Genomic DNA, 27,169 nt, shown 5'->3' on the forward strand with positions numbered 1-27,169 from the left:
TAGAGTCTTTTGTTCCTTTGCTGTGTCTTCTGCGCATTTTGCAAAGACAACTTATATGCATGTCTTAAATCCTCTTTCATCCTCTCCACATACATTTGATGATTTGTTCCTCTCTTTCCATCTGCAGGATTTCCAAAGTGCACATCTATCGGGAGGCGAGCTTCTCTTCCAAACATGAGATAGTAAGGAGAGTATCCTGTTACCTCACTTTTAGTACAGTTATATACATGTACTAACTGACTCACACTCTGGCTCCACCTTTCTTTCTTAGCAGTATTCAGCGTACCCAACATGGATAGAAGAGTGCGGTTGAAGCGTTCCGGTTGGGGATCTCCTTGAGGATGGTAGGGTGACGTTCTCGTCTTTCGGATCCCCAGGATTCCAAGTAACTCTTTGATTAGTCTGCTCTCAAAATCACGGCCCTGGTCAGAATGAATTCTGGCAGGCAAACCGTAATGTACGAAGAACTTCTCCACTAAGATCTTTGCAACCGTTAACGCCTTCTGATCTCTTGCAGGGTACGCTTGCGCATAACGGGTAAAGTGGTCAGTCACTACAAGAACATTGGCAACCCCCTTTGAATCTGGTTCAATTGACAGAAAGTCAATGCAAACAAGGTCCATTGGCCCACTACTGGTAATATGATTCAGGTAGGCTGATTTTTGTGGCAGAGTTTTCCTCGCAATACATCTTCCACAATTCTTCACATATTTCTCCACTTCCCTAGTCATATGCGGCCAATAGAATCTGTCTTTACACAATTCAGTGGTTCGCTCAATCCCTAGGTGACCTGACTCATCGTGAAGAGAATTCAAGACCTCCTTTCTGTATTTGTCAGGCAAGACTAACTGCTCTTTCTCTTTTCCAATAGAGTTCTTTGTTACTCTGTACAAGAGATGATGACGAATGGCCAACTTCTTACCCTGTTGCCTCAATAATGTTTCCAAAACATTAGAACTCTTTGAAGCATTGAGAAGTTTCCCTTTCTCCACATCTAGGATCACTGGACCAATGACGGGATCTTGCTCTTGCGCTAACCTCAAATCAGAGTTAGACAATGGAGGTTGAGTGTCTGTACCCAAGTGTATCGGGCAAGCATACAAATCAGGAATACTTTCAGAATCGACACCCAGCTGGTCTACCAATCTGACACTCGTCTCATCCGACAGGTAAGTACTAGTAGCACGTGTACAGATAGCTTTTACTCCCGATCTAGGAATATCTATCCATTCTGTGGTCCGACCAGTATCCAAAGGATAACGTGACAGTACATCAGCATCCGTATTCTGACTACCAGGTTTATACTGGAGGCTGAAATCATAAGTGGCTAAGGCAGCCAACCACCTATGTCCAGTAGCATTGAGCTTTGCACTTGATAGAACATATGTAAGGGGGTTGTTGTCCGTCCTTACTGTGAATTTTGTTCCATACAGGTAGTCATGGAATTTATCAACGACAGCCCATTTCAGAGCCAGGAACTCCAACTGATGAATGGGATATCGTTGCTCAGCTGTACTCAACTTCCTGCTGGCGAATGCAATTGGTCTCAACCCCTCAGGGTACTCCTGATTTAACACAGCACCCAGACCTTGTAAGCTGGCGTCCACATGCAATATATACTGCTTAGATGGATCTGCATACGCTAGTACTGGTGCATGGGTAAGACAATGGATAATGGTATGGAAGGCCTCCGTACACTCCTCAGTCCACCGCTCCCCAAAGGGTTCCAGCTCTTGGTAATATTTGCCTTTAGTTGCCACTTTCTGTTTACTCCTCACTGGCGCATACCCTTTGGTCAGTTCAGTTAATGGCCGTACTATCTTTGAGTAATTCTTAATGAATCTGCGATAGAATCCACAGAATCCAAGAAACGATCTCAATGACTTTAGATCATGAGGTATCTTCCATTCATTTACAGCCTTCACCTTTTCCGGGTCTGGGGTTATGCCCTCTGCAGACACAATATGTCCCACATACTTGACAGCTGGCTGGCAAAATTGACACTTGTCAACAGACACTTTGAGCCCGAACTCTTCCAATCGATCCAGCACTTTCATCAACCTTTCTTCATGCTCCTCTAACGTTCTTCCAAAGACAATTAGATCATCTAGATACACTATAACTTGTAGCAAGTGCATATCTCCAACTGCCCTCTCCATCAACCGTTGAAACGTTGCTGGAGCTCCAGATATTCCTTGCGGCATCCGCTCGAATTGGTAGAATCCAAGAGGACAAATGAATGCCGTCTTTTCCTTATCTTCAGCAGCCATTTCAATTTGATAGTAACCACTCCTTAAGTCCAAGACGGAGAACCACTTGCTCCCCGACAAACAATCCAGAGCGTCTTCTATCCTGGGAGTTGTATATTGATCTGGTACGGTTCTGGAATTCAGAGTTCTATAATCAATGCACATTCTAATAGCACCACTCTTCTTACGAGCTATGACTATGGGTGACGCATAGGGACTCCTTGATTCCTTTATTATACCGGCAGCCAGCAAATCCTTCAGATGACGGCGCACATCATCGATGTCTGCTGGGGCAATACGCCTAGACCTCTCCCTAAAAGGCGTGCAATCATTCAGCCTGATAGTATGAGTCACATCTTTTGCTTTTCCCACATCCCATTCTGATATAGAAAACACATTTCCTCGCTCAGACAGCTTCTTTCTTAATCTTTCCTCCCAATTAGGCGGTATTGGAGAATCGCCAAAGTTAAAGATATTCGGATCTAACTTCCTGACGGTCTGATCCCCATGCGTGACTGTAACAGTGTCAGTATGGAAAACATTTGCCATCACAGTCCCTGGAGGAATGCTTATATCTTTTGCAGTCTCATTGCACACAAGCAATTTGAAGCTATCCACGTCTATATCAGATGAATACAGGACAGACGATGGGACAAATACCCCAGCAGGTAATAGGTTCTCATCAGTGGCTTCCACTAGGAGAATATCTTCTCTCGCCTGTTCCTTGAGTTTGACTTTACACTCAGCATACTTTTCACCCTTCTGAGGTATGGTTAAGGATCCAGGTCCCATCCATTTAACATTTCCTTCCACTGAGTCAGTCACTTGGTCCTTCCATTGCATATGCTGGACACAAGGCATAGAAACAGTTGACTGAATCCTTAGGGAATGTGCAGCATCCGAAACTCCTGACTCCTGGCCAAGTGAAATCAGTCTTCGAAAAAAACTTGCATTGGTTCCAATGATTACAGGAACCTGTTGAGGACCTTGTGGTTCTGGACACACCAATGCTAAGACAGGTACCGTTTCTTTCACTCCAGTAAGTGACTCGGGAAATGACACATCCACTAGAATGTATCCCTTATATGGATAGTTACAGGCACTTAGTCCCCAGATAGACAATCCTGTCAAAGGTTGAATGGGAATCTGTGGTAAGTACTTGGCATGCCACTGGTCAAAAACAATGGTAACTTGAGATCCACTGTCCAGTAAAGCACTGCATGGACATCCATTCAATTCTACTGAAATTGTTGAGACCGGTCCCACTAGACCCATAGGCACACATTCCTTCTCAACTGACATCAGTTAGTCCCTTCTTGGAGAAACAATCTGGACCACGAAAAGCAGCAGGATCTTCCTTCGCTCTGTTCCCTTCTGTTTTAGCCCTTCGGAGGGATCTCACCAGTTTTTGTATGACTTTGCCAGTATTCTCTGATGCTCTGCACTTAGTGGCTATATGTCCGTCTTCCCCGCAACGGTAACAGAAAAAATCCTCCTTAGGCTTCATTGGTTTCTCATTATGTCGCGAAGGCATTGCTCTGTAGTCCTGCCTATTTTTAATTTGAACAGGCTTAGCAGTTGAACTGATACTCATCACCTCCAACTGTTTATTCAACTTGTGAATTTGTTTCTTTAACTCTTTCACTTCAGACTCTCCATGAGTATCCACTCTTTGCTTTTCCAGCTTTTCTTTAGGACCTATCCTCATGGATGCGACAGGAACTTTAGCTGAATCATCTCTCATCTTGGCTTTTAGCTCCTGAAGTTCAGCTCGGAGTTGCTTAACTACATCCGATTCCAGATTATCATCAGTCTTCAGATTTATTGATTTAACTGACGTTCCGATTCTACGACGTGCAAGTTCATTCTCTTCAGCTGTCTTTAACTCATTCAATAATTCCAAGAAAGTCGGAGGTTGGTCTTTCCGTTCTCTTAGCCTCAGCTGTAATAACATCAGGTCTGAGTCAAAAGCAGCACCCCTGATTAGCTGTTCAATTCTCGCTTTATCCATCATCTGAGACATCAAACCGCCTTTTTGCACCACCTTTGTCAACGACTTCTCTATTCGTCTCAGGAAGTCAGACAGAGATTCTCTAGGGAATTGTCTCAGTAACCTGAAAGCAAAGTAAAGGTCTTCCCCTGATTCAGAGGTTCCAAATGTATTTTCTAGAGCCTCAATATACTGTGAAGCACTAGCCTCAGGACTTGAAAACCTTACCGCCTTCACAATGTCAAGAGCAGGGCCTTTCAAACTCTCCATTATCCGTCGCCGCTTTTCTCTTTCTGAACACTCGCATTCAGCTGTCATTAATCTGGCCTGTTCCATCCAGTTCTCAAGATTCTCTTCTCCCGACGGGGTGGGAATAGTACCAGAAAACATACGCAATCGCCTATACGCATTAGAGTCTCCAGAGGGCTTTGTTTTTTCCAGAAGGTCCCCAACTGCACGTATAATGGACTCGGGTGAACCAGCACTGGAACTAGATAAATGGAATAAAGATTCCAAGTCAATCATGGATTTTCCTTCCTCATGCAGAAATTTTGCCAATTTCTCAGAAAACCCGGATGCAGGAACATCAACAGATGCTACAATGACCCTCCACGTCTCTTCCCCCTCGGCTCTCTGCAGTTCAGCTGGAATGCGGGTAGGATCTATTACTTCACGGCATTCACACAATATCGACACAGTATCTGGGCTTTGTCCCTTTTTAGAGTCTCTAACTCTCACTCTGCCTACAGCTTTTATAGTTTCGACAGCCTCTTCAATACATGCCACATCAGTTGTTGCAGGTACTCCCATTAACATGATAGCATGGCTTTCCTCAATTACAGCTTCCTTGCACCAGTTTGAAAGTTCAACAGACAAAAGTGAATCACTCTTGAACGCCATTTTGAATCTTGGAAAGAGTAGTCAGTAAGTCCCCTTTATATTCTATTGAACACTTAATCTTAATATTCAGGATTTCAGGGAGAGAATAATGATCCCGGACGAGCCCCCAAATTGTGTAGCGCCCCCTATGCCCTGAATGTAACCAGGGCAGCGCACCGGGTTCTTAAAGTGTCTCTCGACTATGCACTAATGCTACCCTCCCCCTACTAAGCTAAGAAATGTCACTGTATAATGACTCCAATCAACACAAATAGGTAAGTATAACAAAATTAACCTTTAGATTTATTTATACACAGTAAAATAAAATAAATAAACGTGTAAATATATGTTTAAATGTCAAATGTTCAATAAACTTCAAATTAAACCATACACTTGTCTTCTGTCTTTCTTTTCCTTTGAGGAAAATATGCAATCACTTCAAATAATCAATTATGTTAGATCAACACTTCCTTAATATCTCAAATAAACAAATAACATCAATACAAAATATTCGTTTCAAAACCAATAGTTGAAACAATTATAACTTCTGAGTGGCCACTCACATAGGCGCGCACACACACACCTCACAAGTCCCAACCCCTCCCCGTTGCAGGCCTGGACGTTGCTAGCGATCGTTGGGGCCGTGAAACAACAAATGGCCACTTCACTCTATTGAGCAAATAAAATGAAATAATAGCACCTGAATTCCTATTGACGCAGCATTCGTCTCAGACTCCTCCGAAACTCGAACACGAGCGCTCTCTCTCGCTCTCTCTTTCACATGACGAAGTTGCGCTGATCATGTCCCACGGCGCCAGAGGTATTCTAAATCACTCGGAGATTTAGAATGCTATCTGGGTCTTTGTTGATCCAGCAAAACTCGTACATTTAAGCAAGATAAACGCTAATGCAGTCCAGTGTACCTGAATGTCCGTTTATCCAACGTATTCTCACACTAACGACTGAACTCAACACTACAAAAGAAACTCTGCTTATACTCGTGCAGAGTAACGCGCATACACTTTCCTCAATGTCCTTAAACTCTCAGATATGAAGAAATGTAAGTTTCAACAACTCATCCAGCGTTTACATGTACATTTCTTCTCCGTCATCCGAACAACACTCTCATGCGTCCCTCTCTCCTCTTCTCTTCTCCCTCTAGTCCAATCAGAATTGCAGTCTCACACGTGAGGGCGGGAACAAATAAAACAACAACCTATCAGCAACAAATAATACTAACTTGCTAGGCAAAAGCACATTTTCGCAAGTGCATTACATACAAACTTTAAGTATCACCGTAATTCTTAAAGAAACAGTGCTTTAAAATGTAGTTCACAACTGAAACACATAATATCACATGTACATACGCATAAATGATGCACTCCCATCTAATGTATTCCAAATTAACCCTTCTCATGAATTAGATATTATTTACTCAATAATAACTTGTTTATTTTACCTAGCATTAACCCAACATAATAATAACCCTACCTGGGTTACAGATACAAATCTGAACGGCGAGGGGTTCGATTTCAATCGCGGAGATCAGAAAGGAAAGTCATGGAAGCCGCCACATAAATGGACAGAAAGGAACCGCTCGTCGAGCCGTCCACGCGCGCTGCAAAGACAAACACACAGACAATGCCCTCAAGCACTGTCTATGCGCGCTCCTCTCCAGACAGAAAACGCCCAGAAAAATGTGTATATCAAGTGTCAAACCCTGGGACACGGAAACACACACTCTCTTGAAGGTTTGTAAGGCATATATAAAAAACCCTACCGGAGTCGATATAGTCGCGATCAGACAGAACAGGACCGAAAGACGATGAGATGCTGGCTGTTTCTCCAGGCGCTCCTTTATACTTCCGGGTCGTGCCGTATTACGCCATAGGCTGTCGCCAGATTGGAGTTGTTTGATAGTTTTGTTTTCAGACACCGGGGCATGTGTGGCCTTGCCCATTGCGTATCAAATGCAGAGCGAGTTCCCTTTCGAAAGGGAACCATTATTTGGTTAGAGACTTGAGACTTCTTTTAAAAACATTAGTAATGCATCCAACCTTTTGACTGGTACTGTAATTTAACAAAGGCCTATACAAAATGTTCTTCACATGATGTGTAATAATACATGCATGAGATCACAAAAATCATGTTTTTTTTTTTTTGTAAAGAGTGGACATTAATCTTGTTATCAGCATGATCACAGAGGGTTTTTTCACAGCCTACCTGACTGAAAGAGCTCATTAATATGCAGGTCATTAGAGGTCATTATGCAAATCTTTTGTCTTCTCAGGTGTGAATCACAGCATTATTCATGATGATTCACACTTCCAGGCATACTGTGTTTCTTGACAAAAAGTGTCTTACAAAATGTACATCAATGTATTGTTTTATATGAACGAGTAGGCAGGATAATTTTTACATGAAGCAAAAATACTAGTCTACAACCTCCAATACCCAGAAGTCTTGTGAACACAGATTTAATATATATTTTTTGGCCTTATTTCAGTGACTAAAGTTTTTTGTTTTTTCAAAAACCATGCATAAACGCTATTCCTTCAAAAAAGAAACATGTACATACATGTTCCTCACATATTTTGGTAGCCTAGTTTATGCTGAATACAGTGTAATGACACTTTTGTCATTAATATGTTTATGAACAACTGAAAAAAATCACAAAGCAACCTTCAGCTATCATCTACAATGAGTTCAGCTCGTTGTACTCTTCCTTTGTAGCTTGCGATATAACAGCTGATAGGCCTATATATATATATATATATATATATATATTTATATTTCTTTATAACTTTCATGCCTATTTGTTAAGCAACAAATAACTGCTGGGAAAGTATAGAGAGGCAAACAAGGATGAAGAAGAAAAACAGGATGAAGAGGAAAACGAGGATGAAGAAGAAAACTAAAGATATAGATATTTTTTTGAGAGCTATTTTTGTTAAATTTGGATTGCTAATATAGCAGACATATTTTTTTAGTTATTTATTTATTTTTCTAATACAGAAGAGACATTATTTCTATCATTATTTCATTCGTTATTTTTGAAACTTGTCATAATAAAACATGTTGAGTAACCTCTGAGAAGCCTATCTGAATTTGTGTGTTTGGTTATAGATAGTATTTTGTAATATAACAATTTTCTATCCATACAGAGGAGGCATACTTTAAATGTGTTGAAATTATGAGGCATCTTTGAGTAAACTTTGAGTATCTCTTTGCTGGGCCGAGTGTCCTGGTTTTCGGTAATCAAAATATGGTCACCCTACTGTCACCTCTTGTTTAGTTGGGCACACTTGATATTCAACAATAGCCCCTTTCACACATGCAGTCTTTGGCAAACTGGTAAAAAATTACTGATAAGAGATCATGTGTGAACAGGACCTTTTCAAAAAATACTGGTAAATTGGTTCTGGCAGTAAGGGAAGTTGTAACATAATGTGTCTCCTGTTTTAAGTGCAAAAACATCCATTTTACTGGTAACTCAGACGTAAAAAAAAAAAAGGTTGTCAAATTGAACAGAAAGTGCTTCTCGTGTGAGCGAATGAAGACAAGGGTACAGCATTTAAAGATCATTTCATGATGACTGACATCACATAAATTACTCTTATTTTGGTGTTGATGTGTGAATGGTTTCTTACCGGAAAAATCCAGAATGCCGTTGGTTGTGTGAACAGCATATTTGTGTATTTACCAGTAAATTCCAAAGAACAGGAACAAATGAGAAAGAAAGCAATTGAGATCTGTCAGTCTGGAAAAGGTTATAAATCCATTTCTAAAGCTTTGGGACTCCAGCGAACCACAGTGAGAGCCATTATCCACAAATGGTGAAAACATGGAACAGTGGTGAACCTTCCCAGGAGTGGTGGATGACAGAGTTCCAAGACGAAAACCGCTGCTGAGCAGAAAGAACATAAAGGCTCGTCTCAGTTTTGCAAGAAAACATCTTGATGATCCCTAAGACTTTTGGGAAAATACTCTGTGGACTGATGAGACAAAAGTTGAACTTTTTGAAAGGTGTGTCCCATTACGTCTGGCGTAAAAGTAACACAGCATTTCAGAAAAAGAACATCATACCAACAGTAAAATATGGTGGTGGTAGTGTGATGATCTGGAGCTGTTTTGCTACTTCAGGACCTGGAGGACTTGCTGTGATAAATGGAACCATGAATTCTGCTGTCTACCAAAAAATCCTGAAGGACAATGTTCGGCCATCTGTTCGTGACCTCAAGCTGAAGTGAACTTGGGTTCTGCAGCAGGACAATGATCCAAAACACACCAGCAAGTCCACCTCTGAATGGCTGAAGAAAAACAAATGAAGACTTTGGAGTGGGCCTAGTCAAAGTCCTGTCCTAAATCCTATTGAGATGCTCTGGCATGACCTTAAAAAGGCGGTTCATGCTCAAAAACCCTCCAGTGTGGCTGAATTACAACAAAAATACAACAAAACAAAATTCCTGATATTGCTGAGTTCAACTAGTTCCTGGGTCAACATTTTTGTTGATCCTGGAACAACATTCAAATCAACCAATCAGATTTGAGGGACAAGTTTACAGATTATGTCACGTTTAGGCTTAAAATCATGAATTGGTGCTTCTACATCAGTGTTATTCATATGTAATTTCCCTCTGATGTTTGGGATAACTTATGGGTAGGGTTAGGTTTAGGGGTAGGAATAGGGTTAAGACTAAATGTTCAGACTAGAATGTTGTTCCAGGATCAACAAAATATGTGACCCGCTCTGGCGAAATGAGTCGGAAGTCGCAACGTTCTATTTTAAGATATGGGCCAATAATGTGGAAAAACAATGAAAAAAATAATTTTTTTTAAAGCTAATTTCAAAGAACAGACTTTAAAAAATAATCTCCCAAAGTTTCATAGTCCAGATCAGGGGTTCTCAACCTTTTGCAAGCTGGACCCCCCCAGAGCTGGTTCATTGCAGTTGGGGCCCCAGTGCGTGTGAGTATTTCACAAAAACTAAAGGAAAGCTTTAACTGTAGCCTATATTCTGACTAGTTTATTCGTTTATATATATACAGGGTGCGATTTGTGAAAAAACCAGAGGGGAGGATGTTTTGAATTTTTTTTTTTTTTAATTTGTTAAAAACCACAGTGCTATATACTATTTTTTGGCAGCTGTTACAGAAACATTTTTTAAAAAATCTTCTGATTTAACCTTGAGATTTGAAGTATTACATAGCTTAGATATTTGCACCACTAAAATGACATTAATAATTCTTAATTTCTGATAGAAATGCAAAATCAATCGGTAGTTATTAATAGAATAACGAGACACAAACCCTTACATTCAATCGTGTTTGGCCCCATTTATTTTTTATCACAGTGCATACACGTATACCTCAGATTTTATTATATAGAATTTAACCCTCTGGAGTCTGAGGCTGATTTTGGGCCCTGGAGAAGTTTTGACATGCCCTGACATTTGTGCTTTTATCAGTTGGTTATAAACATATTAATGACAAAAGTGTCATTACACTGTATTCAGCACAAACTAGGCTACCATAATATGTGAGGAACATGTATGTACATGTTTGTGTTTTTAAAGGAATAATGTTTATGCGTGGTTATTGAAAAAACAAAAAAAAAAAGTAACTGAAACAATACCTCAAAATGCATACTAAATGTTTTTTCACAAGACTTTTGAGAATTGTATATTTTAGTGTAGAGTTTTTGCTTCAAAATGATGTGGAAATGATCCTCCCTACTCTGACACATAAAACATTGTATTGGTTTTAAATTTCTAAGACACTTTTTGTTTAGGTAGGCCATATGCGAAGAGGTGTGACTCTTCATGAATAATGAAGTGATTTACACCTGGGGAGATTAAGACCCTGCCCCTAATGAGCCGCATAATGAGCCATTCAGTCAGGAATGTGACTGAGTCAACTAAGAAAATGCAAAGACAAGACATATCATTGTTTTTTTTCTTTTTTATTTAAAATAAAGTTAACAATATAATCCACATATAAACTAGGGTCAAAGGCACATTTTGTGTATACAGGCAAATAAAGGTAAGGTTTATAAAAAAAGCCCACTTTTACACCCTATACATAACCTGCTTGATCACATATAGATAATCTTTGCAGCCCAATGGTCAGTGAGAGGTGGTGAACAGAGAATCTGAACAGTCACACATCTGTGTGCCATTTTTGAAAACAGTTCCTTTTCAACTGAAGACACAAGTAAATGTCACATGCCTGGCATTTCCAAGGTGTGTCTTGCCTTTTACCAAGCTGTACTTTGCAAAGCATGCAGTTCCGACGACCAGCGGTGGCATTATTCCTTGCATCTGATGTCAGCTCTGCTCCTGGAACCGGTACATGGTCACTTTTGGTCCGTTTTGGAGCTGCTTTCTGTGACGACATACCAAAGAGCTCTGCAATCAGCTGTTCTATGAACTCTTTATGGGTCATGTTACCGTAAAGGTCTTTGTGTATAATGAAAGCGTTTGTGGCAGCAATGTCCAGGAAGTGTAGAAAGATCTTTCTGTATCACTTCATTGTTTTGTGCTGTGTTGTGTAGTACTGTATCAGCTGATCAGACAGGTCGACACCCCCATGTGTTGGTTGTATGCAGTCACAGGTGCAGGACATGGAATTGTCTTTGTCCTCCATGTTCCTTGTGATTTCACCCTCCTCTGCACAGTGTCGCCACTATAAGCAGCATGTATGGTAGAACAGACAGATACCTCTCGTGTGTCCATCCACTTGACAAATACAAGAGCTCCATCCCGAATCCACCTGATGGATCCTCTGGCAGATTTCTTGGAGAGTGAATTAGCTGCATTACGAGGGCAGTCCTTCCTGTTGTCTCTGTATGTCCCACAGCCACCAAACTTCATGGCAAACAAGTCTCTCAGGAGCTTAGGACTTGTGTAGAAATTGTCCATGTACAGATGGTACCCAGAGCCTAAAACTTTACAGTCCAGAAGAGATGTCACCGCATCATATGATAGTCCATGGCCTGTGGGAAAGTTGTTCTTTCCTGTGTACACAGAAAAGTCCACAGTGTATCCATTTGATGAATCAGCAAGGACAAACAACTTGAAGCCCCACTTGGTTGGCTTGGCTTTCATGTATTGTCTCATTCCAGTGTTTGCTTTACATGCCACCATTCTTTCATCCACAGCCAAGTTCCGTTTAGGATGGTAGATTGCTTTACAAGCAAGGCGGATTGTGTCCATGAGAGGTTTGACCCTGAAAAGACTGTCATGATCAGCTGTTCCCCTCTTTCTGTCATTCTCCTTGTCTTCATCTGGGTGACTCATGTGCACGTTCCATGAAATGGTACGGTATCTGTCTCTTGACATGATTGTAGCAGGAAAAGGCACAGAGAAAAGACTGTCCTGTCGCCAGTAGTCACTGATGGAGCTCATCTTCACCATAGCCATGTAAAACAGCAGCCCAATGTAGCGGTACATCTCACCGATGCTGATATCTGTCCATTTATATCTACATCCCTTTGAAACTGCCCTGGCAGCCTGAGCATTGGTGTTCTGGCATAGAGTTGAAACTGCATCCTCAGAAAAAAACATTTTGAAGAGACTCTTAGGAGTGTGTTCATCAGCAGGACGCAGCTGTGGTCCAGGTTCCCGTGCAGGTAGGAATCTCAGAGTCTGTGGAACCATGTCAGTGTCATTATCTGTTTTCCATGACAGAGCTGAATGCCTGTTGCTTGTCTGAATGTTTTTCTTGGCCTTTTTTGCAAGGGGTTTTGGAGCACTCTCATTAGGGCTATAGCTGGAGAAAAAAAAACAGTGAGATGGTTATTACACAAGGAGCTATACTATTTGCATCATCAATAACTAATACTAATATAATGTTTATTATTGTATATATTAACATTACCAAGCACTAATGCTAATATATTGTGCACGCATAAGAAAGAAAGCCATACAGACACATATATACATACACTACCGTTCAAAGTTTGGAACCACTAAGATTTTTAATGTTTTTAAAATACGTTTCGTCTGCTCACCAAGGCTACATTTATTTAATTAAAAATACAGTAAAAACAGGAATATTGTGAAATATTATTCCAATTTAAAATAACTGTGTACTATTTAAATATATTTCACAAAGTCATTTATTCTTGTGATGTCAAAGCTGAATATTCACCATCATTACTCCAGTCTTCAGTGTCACATGATCCTTCAGAAATCATTCTAATATGATGATTTGCAGCTCAAGAAACATTTCTGAACAATTGTAAACAATAAATGTCTCTTGAGTAGCAAATCCTCATATTAGAATGATTTCTGAAGGATCATGTGACACTGTAGACTAAATAGTACAGTTATTTTAAATTGGAATAATATTTCACAATATTACTGTTTTTACTGTATTTTTAATTGAATAAATGTAGCCTTGGTGAGCAGACGAAACTTATTTTAAAAACATGAAAAATCATACCGATTTCAAACTATTGAACGGTAGTGTACATAGGCCTACCATATAGTGGGTGAACATGTACTTACTCTTTCTCATTTCCGCCTGTGTTGCTGGGTGCCCTCTTAGTGGGAATTGCAGGTGAATGTGAGAGTGATGGATCCACATTCCTAAATAAAACAAATTGTAAAAAAAAAAAACAACTGTTATTATTAGCATATAAGATACTACTCTCATACCATTACCTATGCATAACGGACAGGAAAGTAACAGGTATACAAGCATGCTGTATATGTCTGTCAACTGGCCATTACCGGACAAAGTGTGCGAATGTGTAAACGTTACAGTCTGCTATATCAGTTTGCACATATAGTGGGTAAACGTGTACTTACTCTTTCTCATTATCGCCTGTGTTGCTGCGTGCCCTCTTAGTGAGAATTGCAGGTGAATGCGAGAGTGATGGATCCACATTTCTAAAACAAAACAAAAAAAAAACTGTTATTATTAGCATATAAGATACTACTCTCATACCATTAGCTATGCATAACTGACAGGAAATTAACAGGTATACAAGCATGCTGTATATGTCTGTCAATTGGCCATTACCGGACAAAGTGTGCGAATGTGTAAACGTTACAGTCTGCTATATCAGTTAGCACATTTAGTGAATAGCAACACGTTCGCGCATTTCACAACCAAGCATATTTTAGCACATTCACGTCTATCATAATATGCTATTCAACTGCATGCAGTTAATCGATCTAACGCGTGTATCCAACGTATCTATGCATATTAATAACAAGTCGAATATCAACAGAAAAGCATTCTATTTATAAGCATTTTTATGAGATAAAGTTATATAGATAGATGTAAATATAAGGCAAATATATATGTACGCTTATATAAAAAAACACGTCAAATAATTTAAGTATGTCAACAGAAAAGCATTCTATTTATAAGCATTTTTATGAGATAAAGTTATATAGAGTTATATAGATAGGCCTAGATGTAAATATAAGGCAAATATATATGTACGCTTATATAGAAAAAACACGTCAAATAATTTAAGTAAAACTAAATCACTTACTCATCAGAAACTGTATCTTCAGCTGGATCAAGTCGCTCTTCAAAATACAGACGTTCATCGTCAGAGTCGTGTTCTTCTTCCGAGGAAAAAGTGAACTCTTCCTCACTGTCCAGGACCATCTGAAGAGCCTGCTCACCTGAGTAGCGTGCCATCTTCCAAACGCGCAGGAAAGCGAATGAATCTGATGAAACTTGATGCTTTTTAAGACGCTGTTAGGGGCGTTTACAGTTTGCATAGATCGCCTCAGCACATTATCTTATGAATAGAGCGCTCTGCGCGTGGGCGGGCACACATTAAAGATAATTAGGTAAGACAGGAGAAACAGTACCTCTCTTTACTTTTATACTGATTACATAAAGGGAGAATATTTTTTTTAGAATTTATTTGTTTCGTTTAAAAGTAGACACTTAAAGCTTTGCAAAGAAATATCTCTCATGTCCATGTAGCATGTATAAGCCGTCTATTTTAGTTACTTTTAGTGACCTTTTAGAATGATGTTTGCAGAGACGGAGATGGCAGGACAGCACACCCTGTATATTTTATTTATTTTTAAAAAGCACAAAGTTTTATTTTGATTGTGAGTGTACACAAAAAAAAGAAGACATTCTATAGTTTCAATTGATATATTACTTATGTCTCTATGATAAAAAATGACGGAGTATTTTAAGTCTGTTTTGCTGCAATGTGAAAAAAAAACTGCAAAACGCGCCGGCGCGTTTTTAGACGGACCGTACGCAGGGTTTCATAATTCCCGAGGTCAGAAAATGTAGTTTGCTAGGGGGGTACGGGGGCATGCTCCCCCGAGAAAATTTAGATTTCCCTGGAGTACATATGTGCATTTTAAGATGTTTCAAGGCCAACAAATTGGATAACAATAGCTTTAAAAACATGTCAACATATATACATGCATGCATGCACAGTTTTGAGGCAGCTTTAATCGCATGTTTGGCAATTTCATGACTTCACTTACAATAGAACAACGACCATCATTGCTCGTAGTTTCTTTTGCGCTTTATTTAAGCTATAATAAAGCCATTATGCAGCGCGCCGGCGCATTTGCGCATGCAATTCTTGAGTGCGCTCCACGAGCACAGTATAACGGCTGATTGGACAGTCGTGTTAATTTTTCTGAGTTTTACAGACATAGCCTGACAAAATCTCATCTGACCGCAATTCACTGTTGTTCAACTGAAGCTCCCTTCCTCGTTTGACTTGAGCCTGTCACTGAGACGAAGTCTGAATACGCGTCTGAAAAGTGTCCCGTTTGTTGTGGTCGTAAAGAGACAGTTCTATATAAACGCAGCGTTTTACTTGGCGATGTTTTAAAATTTTATATGCTCTGTTGGTGGTTTGTGGAGTAGCTGTCACAGACACGTCAGGCTCCACCTCCCGTCAATACCCACGCACTCAATCACCGGAATTCTAATCACCGCCACCTGCATGTCATTAACCACCTAATCACCAGTACTACTTAACCTGCACTCACACACACTCCAGTTGTCCGGTCTCGTTAATTGTACAGACTCTGGTATACTTACCTCAAGGACTCAAACCTGTTACTTACCTGTTATCAGCGATCCCAATCTCTCCATTGTCTGCAGTCTACCTCCTGTGTGCCTCCTTCTGTGTGTGTGAGTGTTCATCGTCAGCCTGTCTCCATCTCTCCGCCTTCAACCTTCACCTGCAATCAACAAGGACAGTATCATTTCCCTATCATCGCATTTGAATTCTCCATCTACTACTTACTCACCTGCTCACTGCTGTTTTCTCAGTAAACCACTTAACTTGCTTTTACATCTGTCTCCGTGCCATCTGTACCATAACAGAAGACCGGACCACAAACACGGCAAGAGATCAGCATGAGCCAACAAGACCCATTCCAGGAGCTCGTGAGCGCGCTGCGCCGAGCACTCACTCCACCACAACCACCGTCTCCAGCACCTGCCGCCGCTTCCCCATTCACTTCTTCATTGCACACTCCAACCCAGCACGCCAGTCCCATGGCCAGGCCGGCGCCCTACTCAGGATCGGCGGAGGATTGCAGCGGATTCCTCCTGCAATGTGAGCTGGTCCTGGAGATGCAATCGTAACTTTACCCCGCGGATACCTCTAAAGTCGCCTTTATCATCTCGCAGCTGCAAGGAAAAGCTCTCCGTTGGGCAGACGCGCTCTGGATTCAAAAGAACCCCGTGGTGAAATCCTATTCAGCCTTCGTCTCTCACTTCCGCAAAGTTTTTGGAAAACCCCTTTCGGATTCATCTGTCGGTGAGAAACTCTATAAATTAACCCTCTGGAGTCTGAGGCTGATTTGGGGCCTGGAGAAGTTTTGACATGCCCTGACATTTGTGCTTTTTTCAGTTGTTCATAAACATATTAATGACACAAGTGTCATTACACTGTATTCAGCACAAACTGGGCTACCATAATATGTGAGGAACATGTGTGTACATGTTTGTGTTTTTGAAGGAATAACGTTTATGCGTGGTTACTGAAAAAACAAAAAACTTAAGTCACTGATATAAGGCCAATAAAAGTATATTAAATCTGTGTTCACAAGACTTTTGGGTATTGAAGGTTGTAGACTAGAGTTTTTGCTTCAAAATTATGTAAAAATTATGCTGACTACTCTTTCATTTATAACAATATACTGATTTAGTTTTTGTAAGACACTTTTTGCCAAGAAACACGGTATGCGTGGAGGCGTGAATCTCCATGAATAATGGCTCATTCTCACCTGTGAAGACAAAAGAATTGAATAGTAATGACCTGAAAAGACTTGCATATTAATGAGGCATTTCAGTCAGGTAGGCTGTGAAAAAAAACTTCTGTGATGTCTCAAGCTCATCATGGTATATGAAACATACAGAAAAATTTTATTACAATATAAAATAATGGTTTTATATTATACTTTAAAATATAATGTATTTCTGTGATGCAAAGAGTCTGAATATAGGCTTTTAGTTTAAAAGCATGCACATTTGGAGAAATATAGGATTCTCATATGTTTATGTCAATTTTCTATACAGAGGAGTTATTTTTTATTTAATATTCATTGTTATCTCTATGAGCGCTGGTGTTTGCAATTCATACTGCAGCCGGAGGGCGCTCTGTGCATTTTAGTCCACAAATTCACCTAAGAAGAAGACGATATTCCATGAATGGTGTTTACCAATTCATACTACAGCCGGAGGGCGCTAAAGAAACAAAAACTCACTTAAACTTATCAATAGAAGAAAACAAACAGGAATTTACTGAATGTCTTCCAGAGATCGCTAACCATGGCTTTTTCATCCAGATAAACAATTTTCAAGGCAATAAATACACGATTGAGATGATGAATGCATGTGTTGTCTCTGAATTTGCCTGTGAATAGCGCTGGCTCCGTGGGTGTGGCCGCATTAGTGGGTAATGAGCTGAATCACGGACTTCTGACATGGCTCTCTTTTCATACAGATTACATAAACACAGAATGTTTGTTTTCGATTTGACTTGCACGATTTAAAACCTGACATTTCAACGTTTTGTTAGACATAAGTATGAATTTTTTGTGATTAGTATTCACTAAGTTACACTTCATTTTCTGAGAACTATCAGATTGGACTTCGTTCAGAGGGAGATGAGAGATCACGCATCATGTTAGTTTTCTTTATTTTACAAAAAGCACAACATTTTGTTTTTACTCTGAGTGTATACAAATAAAAGGAGATATTCTATAGTTTCAATTGATGTATTACTTATGTCTCTATGACAAAAAATGACGGAGTATTTTAAGTCTGTTTTGCTGCAATGTGAAAAAAAACCTGCAAAACGCGCCGGCGCGTTATCAAACCTCAGAGTGTTAAAGCAAGGATCTAACGCTGTGAGTGATTATGCTTTGCAGTTCCGTACCCTGGCTTCCAGTAGCGGATGGAATGAACAGGCCCTCATCACTTCCTTCCGCCAGGGGTTGGAACCAAAGTTGCGATTGCATCTCGCTGCATACGAGGACAACATCGGCCTCGAACGCTTCATCCAACTCGCCATCCGTGTGGGCACACGTATGCAGTCGTGTCTCGAAGAGCACCAGGACCAGCCACTCCCTCAACATCTCCTCCGTCGGTCAGAACCCGTCAGCTCCCCAGAACCAGCCAGCGAACCTATGCAAGTAGAAAATTCCCGACTCACCCCTGCCGAACGACAGCGCCGGCTGACCCTGAATTTGTGCCTCTACTGCGCCTCTCCTGGGCATGTACTCTCCGCATGCCCAACACGCCCTCCAAGACCTCTGGTGAGTGCCATCCTTCCCTCCTTGCTCCAGATGAAACCACTCACCACCGTTGTAACCCTTACTGCTGCCAATTTGTCTGTTCCAGTTGTTGCGCTCCTCGATTCAGGGTCAGCCGGGAACTTCATCTCCGGGACCCTCTGTCGTCAACTCAAGCTCAAAACCTCGCCTTCGCCTAGTATCTATCAAGCCCACTCCATTACCGGAAAACCCCTAGGCCGCAAGAAGATCACTCGATGTGCTGGACCACTTCAACTCCGCATAGGCGTCCTTCATGTCGAGAACATCCACCTGCTGGTTCTGGAGGAATCCACCGCTGACGTGGTTCTGGGGCGCCCGTGGCTCGAACAACACAGCCCAACCATCTCCTGGCGCACGGGTGAGATCCTGAAGTGGGGCGAACAATGCTTTCCTAACTGCTTCTCTGGGTTTCCTGTTCCTCCATCTCCATCTCCATCTTCCAAAGAAATCTCCATCTGTGCCACCTCCATTGAAAGCCCCATCGAGAAACGATCCATTGACATCCCTTCCTGTTACGCCCTCTTCAGCGATGTCTTCTGCCCACAACGAGCCTCCAAGTTGCCTCCACACCGGCCATGGGACTGCGCCATAGATCTGCTACCGGGTGAACCAGTGCCACGGGGAAGGATCTACCCCTTGTCTGTGCCGGAGGAGAAGGCCATGGAGGACTACATCGAAGAGGCCCTCAAGCAAGGATACATCCGTCCGTCTACTTCCCCTGCTGCTTCCAGCTTCTTCTTCGTGGCCAAAAAGGACGGAGGCTTGCGGCCCTGTATCGATTACCGTTCACTCAACAAAATCACCATAAAGTTCCGTTACCCACTTCCCCTCGTCCCAGCGGCCCTGGAACATCTCCGTGGTGCCACTGTGTTCACTAAGCTGGACCTCCGCAGCGCTTACAACCTCATCCGGATACGCGAGGGGGACGAGTGGAAGACCGCCTTTGTCATGCCCACTGGCCATTATGAATACCTGGTCATGCCCTATGGACTAGTCAACGCCCCCTCCGTATTCCAGGATTTCATTCATGAGGTGCTCCGGGAGTTTCTCCATAAATTCGTGCTGGTATACATCGATGATATCCTCATCTACTCCCGGAGCCTGGCCGATCATCGCCACAACGTTGCGGAGGTCCTCAAGCGCTTACGGCAGTTCCAACTGTTTCTCAAGGCGGAAAAATGCTCCTTCCACCAGTCATCCGTCCACTTCCTTGGATACTACATTGACCACAGTGGCATCCGGATGGACGAGGGGAAGGTGGATGCCATCCGGTCCTGGCCCACTCCTACAACCGTCAAAGAACTCCAACGCTTCCTAGGTTTCTCTAATTTCTACCGTCGTTTCATCAAAGGCTACAGTTCCATCGTCTACCCACTCACCAACCTCCTTCGCCATCAGCCCAAGTCTCTGTCCTGGTCCGAAGAGGCCACACAAGCCTTTGAAACCCTAAAGGATGTCTTCACCACCGCTCCCCTCCTCGTCCACCCTGATCCCAACCGGCCATTCGTCGTGGAGGTAGACGCATCTACCGCAGGAGTGGGGGCGGTCCTTTCGCAGCAGCAGGGGCAACCAAGTAGACTCCATCCATGCGCCTTCTTCTCCCGCAAGCTCAGCCCGGCGGAGGTCAACTATGACATCGGTGACCGAGAGCTCCTGGCCGTCAAGCTCGCGTTGGAGGAATGGAGGCATTGGCTGGAGGGAGCCAAATACCCCTTTCAAGTGCTAACCGACCATAAAAACTTGGAGTATCTTAAAGCTGCGAAAAGATTGAACCCCCGACAAGCCCGCTGGGCCATGTTCTTTTCAAGATTCGACTTCACCATCTCCTATCGTCCTGGCTCCAAGAACCTCAAGGCTGATGCCTTATCCCGTCTCCATGCTCCTGAAGAGAAGTCTGAAACCCCAGAAACCGTCCTCCCAGAATCCCTCTTTGTAAGTCCCATCCAATGGTCTGAAGAGACTCTGCCCTCCTCCAATGCCTCCACCAACACTCCGCCGGGTTGCCCGCAAGGTCTCCAATACATCACCAGAGCACGACGCACTCAACTCATCCACGCAGCTCACTCATCACTTGGCACTGGTCACCCGGGGGTCAATGGAACCCTCTCGCTGCTTAAAGCGCGCTTCTGGTGGCCCAACTTGGCCAGGGATGTCAGGAGGTATGTGCAGGGCTGCAGGGAGTGCACCATCTCTAAGAGCTCTCGTCATCTGCCGGCCTGCAAGCTCCATCCTCTGCCCGTTCCTGAGCGGCCATGGTCACACCTGGGAGTTGACTTTGTCACGGATCTCCCACCTTCTGATGGTCATACCTGCATACTCGTGGTAGTGGATAGATTCTCCAAGGCATGCCGGCTGATTCCTCTCCAAGGTCTTCCTACCGCTCTCACTACTGCTGAACTAATGTTCAACCACATCTTCCGTTACTATGGAATCCCCGAGGACATTGTATCTGACAGGGGCCCCCAGTTCATCTCCCGGGTCTGGAAGGCCTTCTTGTCGCTCCTGGGTGTGACCGTCAGCCTATCGTCGGGATACCACCCTCAGACGAACGGGCAGACGGAACGGAAAATCCAAGAGATCGGCCGCTTCCTGCGTACCTTCTGTCACGGCCACCAGGACTCCTGGAACCAGTACCTGGGTTGGGCCGAGTACGCCCAGAACTCCCTCCGTCAGCCTTCCACCGGATTAACACCTTTTCAATGCGTACTCGGCTACCAACCCCCACTGTTCCCCTGGGACGGGGAACCCTCCAACGTCCCCGCTGTCGACTACTGGTTCCGGGAGAGCGAGAGGGTGTGGGACTCAGCCCACCATCAGCTGCAGAGGGCCCTGCGCAGACGCAGGATGACAGCCGACCTTCGTCGCTCCAACGCTCCCAACTACCAACCTGGGCAGAAGGTCTGGCTGTCAACCAGGGACATCAGACTGCGTCTGCCATGCAAGAAGCTGAGTCCCCGCTTCATTGGCCCGTTTACCATCATTCAGCAGATCAACCCCGTCACGTATCGTCTTCAACTCCCTCCAGAATATAAGATTCATCCCACTTTCCACGTGTCGTTGCTAAAACCTCACCACCCTTCTCTCTCTCCTTCCACAGAGCCTGACGTGGCAGCCGCCGAGCCCACCCTTCCACTTCTTCTGGAGGACGGAACTGCATACGAGGTTCGTGAGATTCTGGACTCCCGGCGCCGTGGTGGCCTCCTGGAATACCTCGTAGACTGGGAGGGCTACGGGCCAGAGGAACGGTCGTGGGTCCCGCGGAACGACATCCTTGATCACAACCTGCTACAAGCCTTCCACTTCAGCCACCCGGACAGACCTGCCCCACGCCCTCGAGGTCGGCCACCACGACGTCGGGGTCCTCGGCCCTCAGGAGCGGGCCGTGGGAGGGGGGGTACTGTCACAGACACGTCAGGCTCCACCTCCCGTCAATACCCACGCACTCAATCACCGGAATTCTAATCACCGCCACCTGCACGTCATTAACCACCTAATCACCAGCACTACTTAACCTGCACTCACACACACTCCAGTTGTCCGGTCTCGTTAATTGTACAGACTCTGGTATACTTACCTCAAGGACTCAAACCTGTTACTTACCTGTTATCAGCGATCCCAATCTCTCCATTGTCTCCAGTCTACCTCCTGTGTGCCTCCTTCTGTGTGTGTGAGTGTTCATCGTCAGCCTGTCTCCATCTCTCCGCCTTCAACCTTCACCTGCAATCAACAAGGACAGTATCATTTCCCTATCATCGCATTTGAATTCTCCATCTACTACTTACTCACCTGCTCACTGCTGTTTTCTCAATAAACCACTTAACTTGCTTTTACATCTGTCTCCGTGCCATCTGTACCATAACAGTAGCATCACGGATATTTTTTTATCCCCACCGGGGATAAAAATATTTCAGCAGAGGGAGGGATACATACCAAGAAGGGGGAAATTCCCCCCACCCCCTCCTACAAATCGCACCCTGTGTGTATATAACTAAATACGACCTCACGTTTTATACGTTTGGTTCGATTTTCTGCATTTTTCGCATCCGTAGCAAATATTTTGAGGGGTTTTTGACAATTGATCCACCAAATGACGAATATGAAACAACGAATACGACAGTTTCGGACTCAGTCAGGGTGCAAAGACCTTAAACTTTTGAGGCTTGCGCAGCTTCTCGAGGAGAAATCAAACAAATGAGCGCCGTTTTCTAAAGTCTATGAACGCAGCACACACAAATAAACTAAACTGACATACTTCAGTTAAATTTCAAAATGTGGTGTTTTTATATAACATTTGAATACAGTTCAGCAACATACATCACACGACCTGACGGCCAAGAGAGCTGACAATTGACCATCACTTAATTTACCATCACCTCACGATTGGAAATTTGACACTGATATGACAGTTCAACAAACAAGTTAATAATATTAAGTCACTTACATTTTAGACGAAATAATGACTGTTTTGGTCTATTTTAGCAGCGAAAATAGATCCGATGAATCCAAACAAAGATCACAACATAGCGCATCTCACAGCAACACTCAATCGTGTTTTGAATGATTCAATGTTTTGAACAAATCGTTTGAGTCAAAGATTCAATGACCCATTCACAAATATCTGTGATGAATCGGCCGTTTCAATGAATCGTGAATGAACGACTCAATGACTCGCTTAATAAAACCGCTTATCACCTGCATTTGCGCTCACTATCGACAAACCAATCAAATTTGTTCAAAACTTTTTTTTTTAATCAGTCCAAACACATTTTAATTTTTATTCAGGAGTTATGTATATACAAAACTATAACTTTTTATGACAGTAGTTTAGTGATAAAATTTTTTTTGCAAATTCTTTTTTTTTTTCAGGTTTTTTTCCTCCCATCCTGTAGCCACCCCACCGGTTGAGAACCACTGGTGCATTCTGAGAGCAAAATTGATGACTAGATCAATGAAGAAATTTGTTCTCTTGTAAACAATTTTGTGCTCTAAAAGTAATTTATTTATTGGTGATGGTAGGGCACATTAGTCACGTACACAACATATAGTAGGCTAAATGATAGTTCATAAGTGGTCAAACATGTAGAGTATACATTTAAACCATTAAAAATATGTAGCAAAAGAGGTTATCTTTGTTGAATTAATTTATTAGTGGGAGCCTGCATCTGTTTTTGTGGAACTAATGGTCACTCTTTGATTTGTTAATCCAGAGTGCAAACACACCACTTCATTATAGATAAAAATAACAAATGAATAAAAATATATAATCATAAGCTGACCAAACTAGGTAAACTAGGTGAGTATATAATTCAGCAGCAAGAAACATTCTAGCCTAATTCTTGGGGGAAAAAAAAAAAAAACTTTGCACAGTAATTTTACAAATTCAAATGTTAATAAAAAGTTTAAAATTACTATTTGTATTATGAAATGAAAAAACTATATTAGATTTATATGTAAATAATTATTATTTTAAATGTATTGTGCAGCTTTTTAATGGGCAACAAGATATGATAGATACGACAGAACAAAATAGGCTATTAATAATCTTTCAGTGCGCAAAACCATGATAATATGAAACGCTTCAAAACAGCAGCAAAAACCGCTAATGCGCATCCCGGGTGCAGAATGATGTGCCTGAAGCAATATCAAGTCAGAGCACGCAGTTGCGCTGCGCGTTGAAAAGTTCACGGTACAAAGAGAATCCATGTATATATCTGCATCTAACAGTTTATTAATCATATGTTTCTTCTCACTTTTTTAAATTCCATTTATTGTGCGTGTGACGCCATTTCATAGTCCTTGTGTTGTGCGATCTAACAGACATCCTATAGCCAATATGACGACATCGTTCAGAAACAGCAATAAACTCCAGCAGGATAAAGACATTTTATGTAAATCCACAGCCCTTTATCTACATATCAAGTATAATGGGAATATATCATATTGGAGAGTTTTACCGTGCTGACTGTCGTTACCGAACGCGACGCACTGTTTGAGTGCTGAATGATACACAGCTGTAGCAGGGGGAAGACGAGTTTCTGACCGTGAACTTATCGAGGTAAATATTCTCCTGTCCCTCACATGAAGCTATGGAATGGCTTCAGACGACTTTGAATATAGTGCACGAAAACTTAATTGGTGCTAGTCTACTTATTTTGCTCTGACTCCCACTTTTGCCATATAAAAAAGCGCAATTATCAGACGGTTATTTAAATATCGCACAAACCTAATTTCCGTTTCAATTTGAGACTGTGGCGGGACAAATTAGAATGTGGCGGGCCGCCACAGTCTAGTCAATGTATGGGAAACACTGGTATAGTGTAGTGTAGTATACTGTGTGTAAGTTAGTTCTGTTTATTAATAATATTTGAGAAATGTCGCTGTCAAAAGAGAAAAAAGTGGCCAAAGCTTTAAACTCACTCGAGGCTGCTAGCCTAAGCTCTGCTGCTGGTCAGCAAGAGTGGCTAAGTCTAGTCAGTGATTTTTTTGGATCTGGAGACGTGTCATCCTCTGATGAAAGCGACAGCGATGTCACTTTGGATGCAGAAACAGAGGATGAATTTGTCACGCCTGTGGAAGAGGACGACGAGGATGAAAACGTTGAACAGCCTGTGACTGATGTTGGGGAAGTTAATAGAGTAATGTCTAGTTGTGAAGCAGTTAGCGGTGATCGAGATGTCGAGTTAGCCAAAATACGTGCCTTTGAGAGCCATGTTTTCTGTCATTTGATGAAGATTTTGTTTACGAGATACGTCTGTCTATGGCCTCTCTCACCGAATACGAGAAAGACCTGGTCCTGTTGGGGAAACTGAGTTGCCACTTTCACAATTCCAAGATGACAAGATGCTCAAAGAAGAAAGTGCAGCAAGTGCGTCAGCACCAAAGGACAGATAATTACGTTAATGGCAGGAGAGTCTGTTGTGAGACATTCAAGTTTTTACATTGGTAAGTAAATTTAAAATTTAAGCAGCTCTTAATTCAGAACTAGCTATGTATTAGGGCGAAATGCATTGTTCTGCATTTTAGTGACAGTGGGCTGTTCTTGTTTTTATTTTAGCATAAGCCAAAACAAGTTGACAGCTCTCCTGAAGCATTACAAAGAACATTGGGTGACCCCCCGTGTAAAAACATCTGGTGGCCGTCAGAAATCAGACAAGTGCCTGCTCACGTATGATGACATCTGTCGTGTGGTATCATTCATCGTTAACTTCGCGGAGCTTCACGGACTGGTTTTTCCAGGTCGTGTCCCCGGCTACAAACGTTTTGATATCAAGTTGCTGGCCTCTCATTACACCAAGGCCACAGTTTTCCGTGCCTTTGAACAGGCAGTTAGGTCAGGAGGTAGGTATTCTTTATTAATGATTTCAAATGAATTGATAAACCTATTATGCTGAAAAATTACTTAATGTGATAATGAATGGGTAACACTTTAGAATAATGGTCATTAGTTAACATTAGTTAACTACATTAGTTAACATGAACCAATAATGAACTGCACTTATAAAGCATTTATTTATCTTTGTTAATGTTAATTTCAACATTTACTAATACATTATTAAAATCTTGTTAACATTAGGCAAGGCAAGGCAATTTTATTTGTATAGCACATTTCATACACAATGGTAATTCAAAGTGCTTTACATAAAGAAGAATAATAAAAATAGAACATAAGGAATAGAAATAACAGTAAAAACAGAGAATTTTGCTATCTGGATGGATGAGCTAGGAAGTCTCAGGGAGTTTTTTTTTGTTGTTGTTGTTGTTGTTGTCCATCAGAGTGGATCTAAACAGATCTATCCATCAGAGCAGATCTCAATGGATCTTCCTCACACGACAGGACTGCTACCTGTTAAGGCACTTCAAACTGATACACAAAGTTTCAATCTCCCCTTTTGCCAAGACACCTCAAACTGCACCACACAGCCCTAATCCCCCCTTCCGGAGATATCTTATCTATGCAACACAGTTCAAATTTCCCCTTTGGAAATTTCCCCCTTTGGAAAGTGTCCTGACTGTAATCCAGAGATATCTTAACCATGCACCACAGCTCAAATTTCCCCATGGTTTGTACCAAATTTTAACCTAATCACAAATGCTTTCTTCCTAATTCTCCCAGCTCTTTCAACCAGACAGCAATATTTAAAATGCATTAAAAGTCAGAAAACAAGATGATACGTAAAAGATATAAAATACATTAAAAATGAAATAAAAACAGGAAAAGGAATTAAAAGAATAAAAAGATAATACATATAAAATAAAATG

At 42.0% G+C, this 27,169-nt stretch overlaps 2 protein-coding genes across 4 annotated transcripts in view; both read right to left on the reverse strand.

Annotated features, from left to right (window-relative positions):
* LOC125245071 (guanylate-binding protein 1-like) overlaps positions 1-27,169 on the reverse strand; it is a 105,838-nt gene that overhangs the window by 22,302 nt on the left and 56,367 nt on the right. The gene's annotated exons all lie outside the window — the stretch shown is intronic.
* On the reverse strand, positions 11,064-15,256 carry LOC125245079 (piggyBac transposable element-derived protein 4-like). 2 transcript variants are annotated; one of them, XM_048155525.1, is made up of 4 exons: positions 14,626-15,254; positions 13,931-14,011; positions 13,628-13,708; positions 11,064-12,887 (listed from the first exon to the last, which is right to left on the reverse strand). In XM_048155525.1, exons 1-4 carry the CDS (start codon positions 14,775-14,777, stop codon positions 11,678-11,680), a joined length of 1,524 nt encoding a protein of 507 aa, XP_048011482.1. In that variant the 5' UTR covers positions 14,778-15,254; the 3' UTR covers positions 11,064-11,677. The 2 variants fall into 2 exon arrangements, with proteins under 2 accessions (XP_048011482.1, XP_048011483.1); XM_048155526.1 differs by lacking the exon at positions 13,931-14,011 and having other exon boundaries at positions 14,626-15,256.

This window comes from Megalobrama amblycephala, linkage group LG14, assembly GCF_018812025.1.
Source record: "Megalobrama amblycephala isolate DHTTF-2021 linkage group LG14, ASM1881202v1, whole genome shotgun sequence".
NCBI lineage: Eukaryota > Metazoa > Chordata > Actinopteri > Cypriniformes > Xenocyprididae > Megalobrama > Megalobrama amblycephala.

Excerpts from the sequence above, each read along its gene's own strand:
- LOC125245079 (XM_048155525.1), bottom strand. The coding sequence starts at position 14,777 with ATGGCACGCTACTCAGGTGAGCAGGCTCTTCAGATGGTCCTGGACAGT. Across the intron at positions 14,012-14,625 it reads GAAGATACAGTTTCTGATGA|AAATGTGGATCCATCACTCT; the intron begins GTAAGTGATTTA and ends GTTTTGTTTTAG. Across the intron at positions 12,888-13,627 it reads ACAGGCGGAAATGAGAAAGA|CTATAGCCCTAATGAGAGTG; the intron begins GTAAGTACATGT and ends TTTTTTCTCCAG.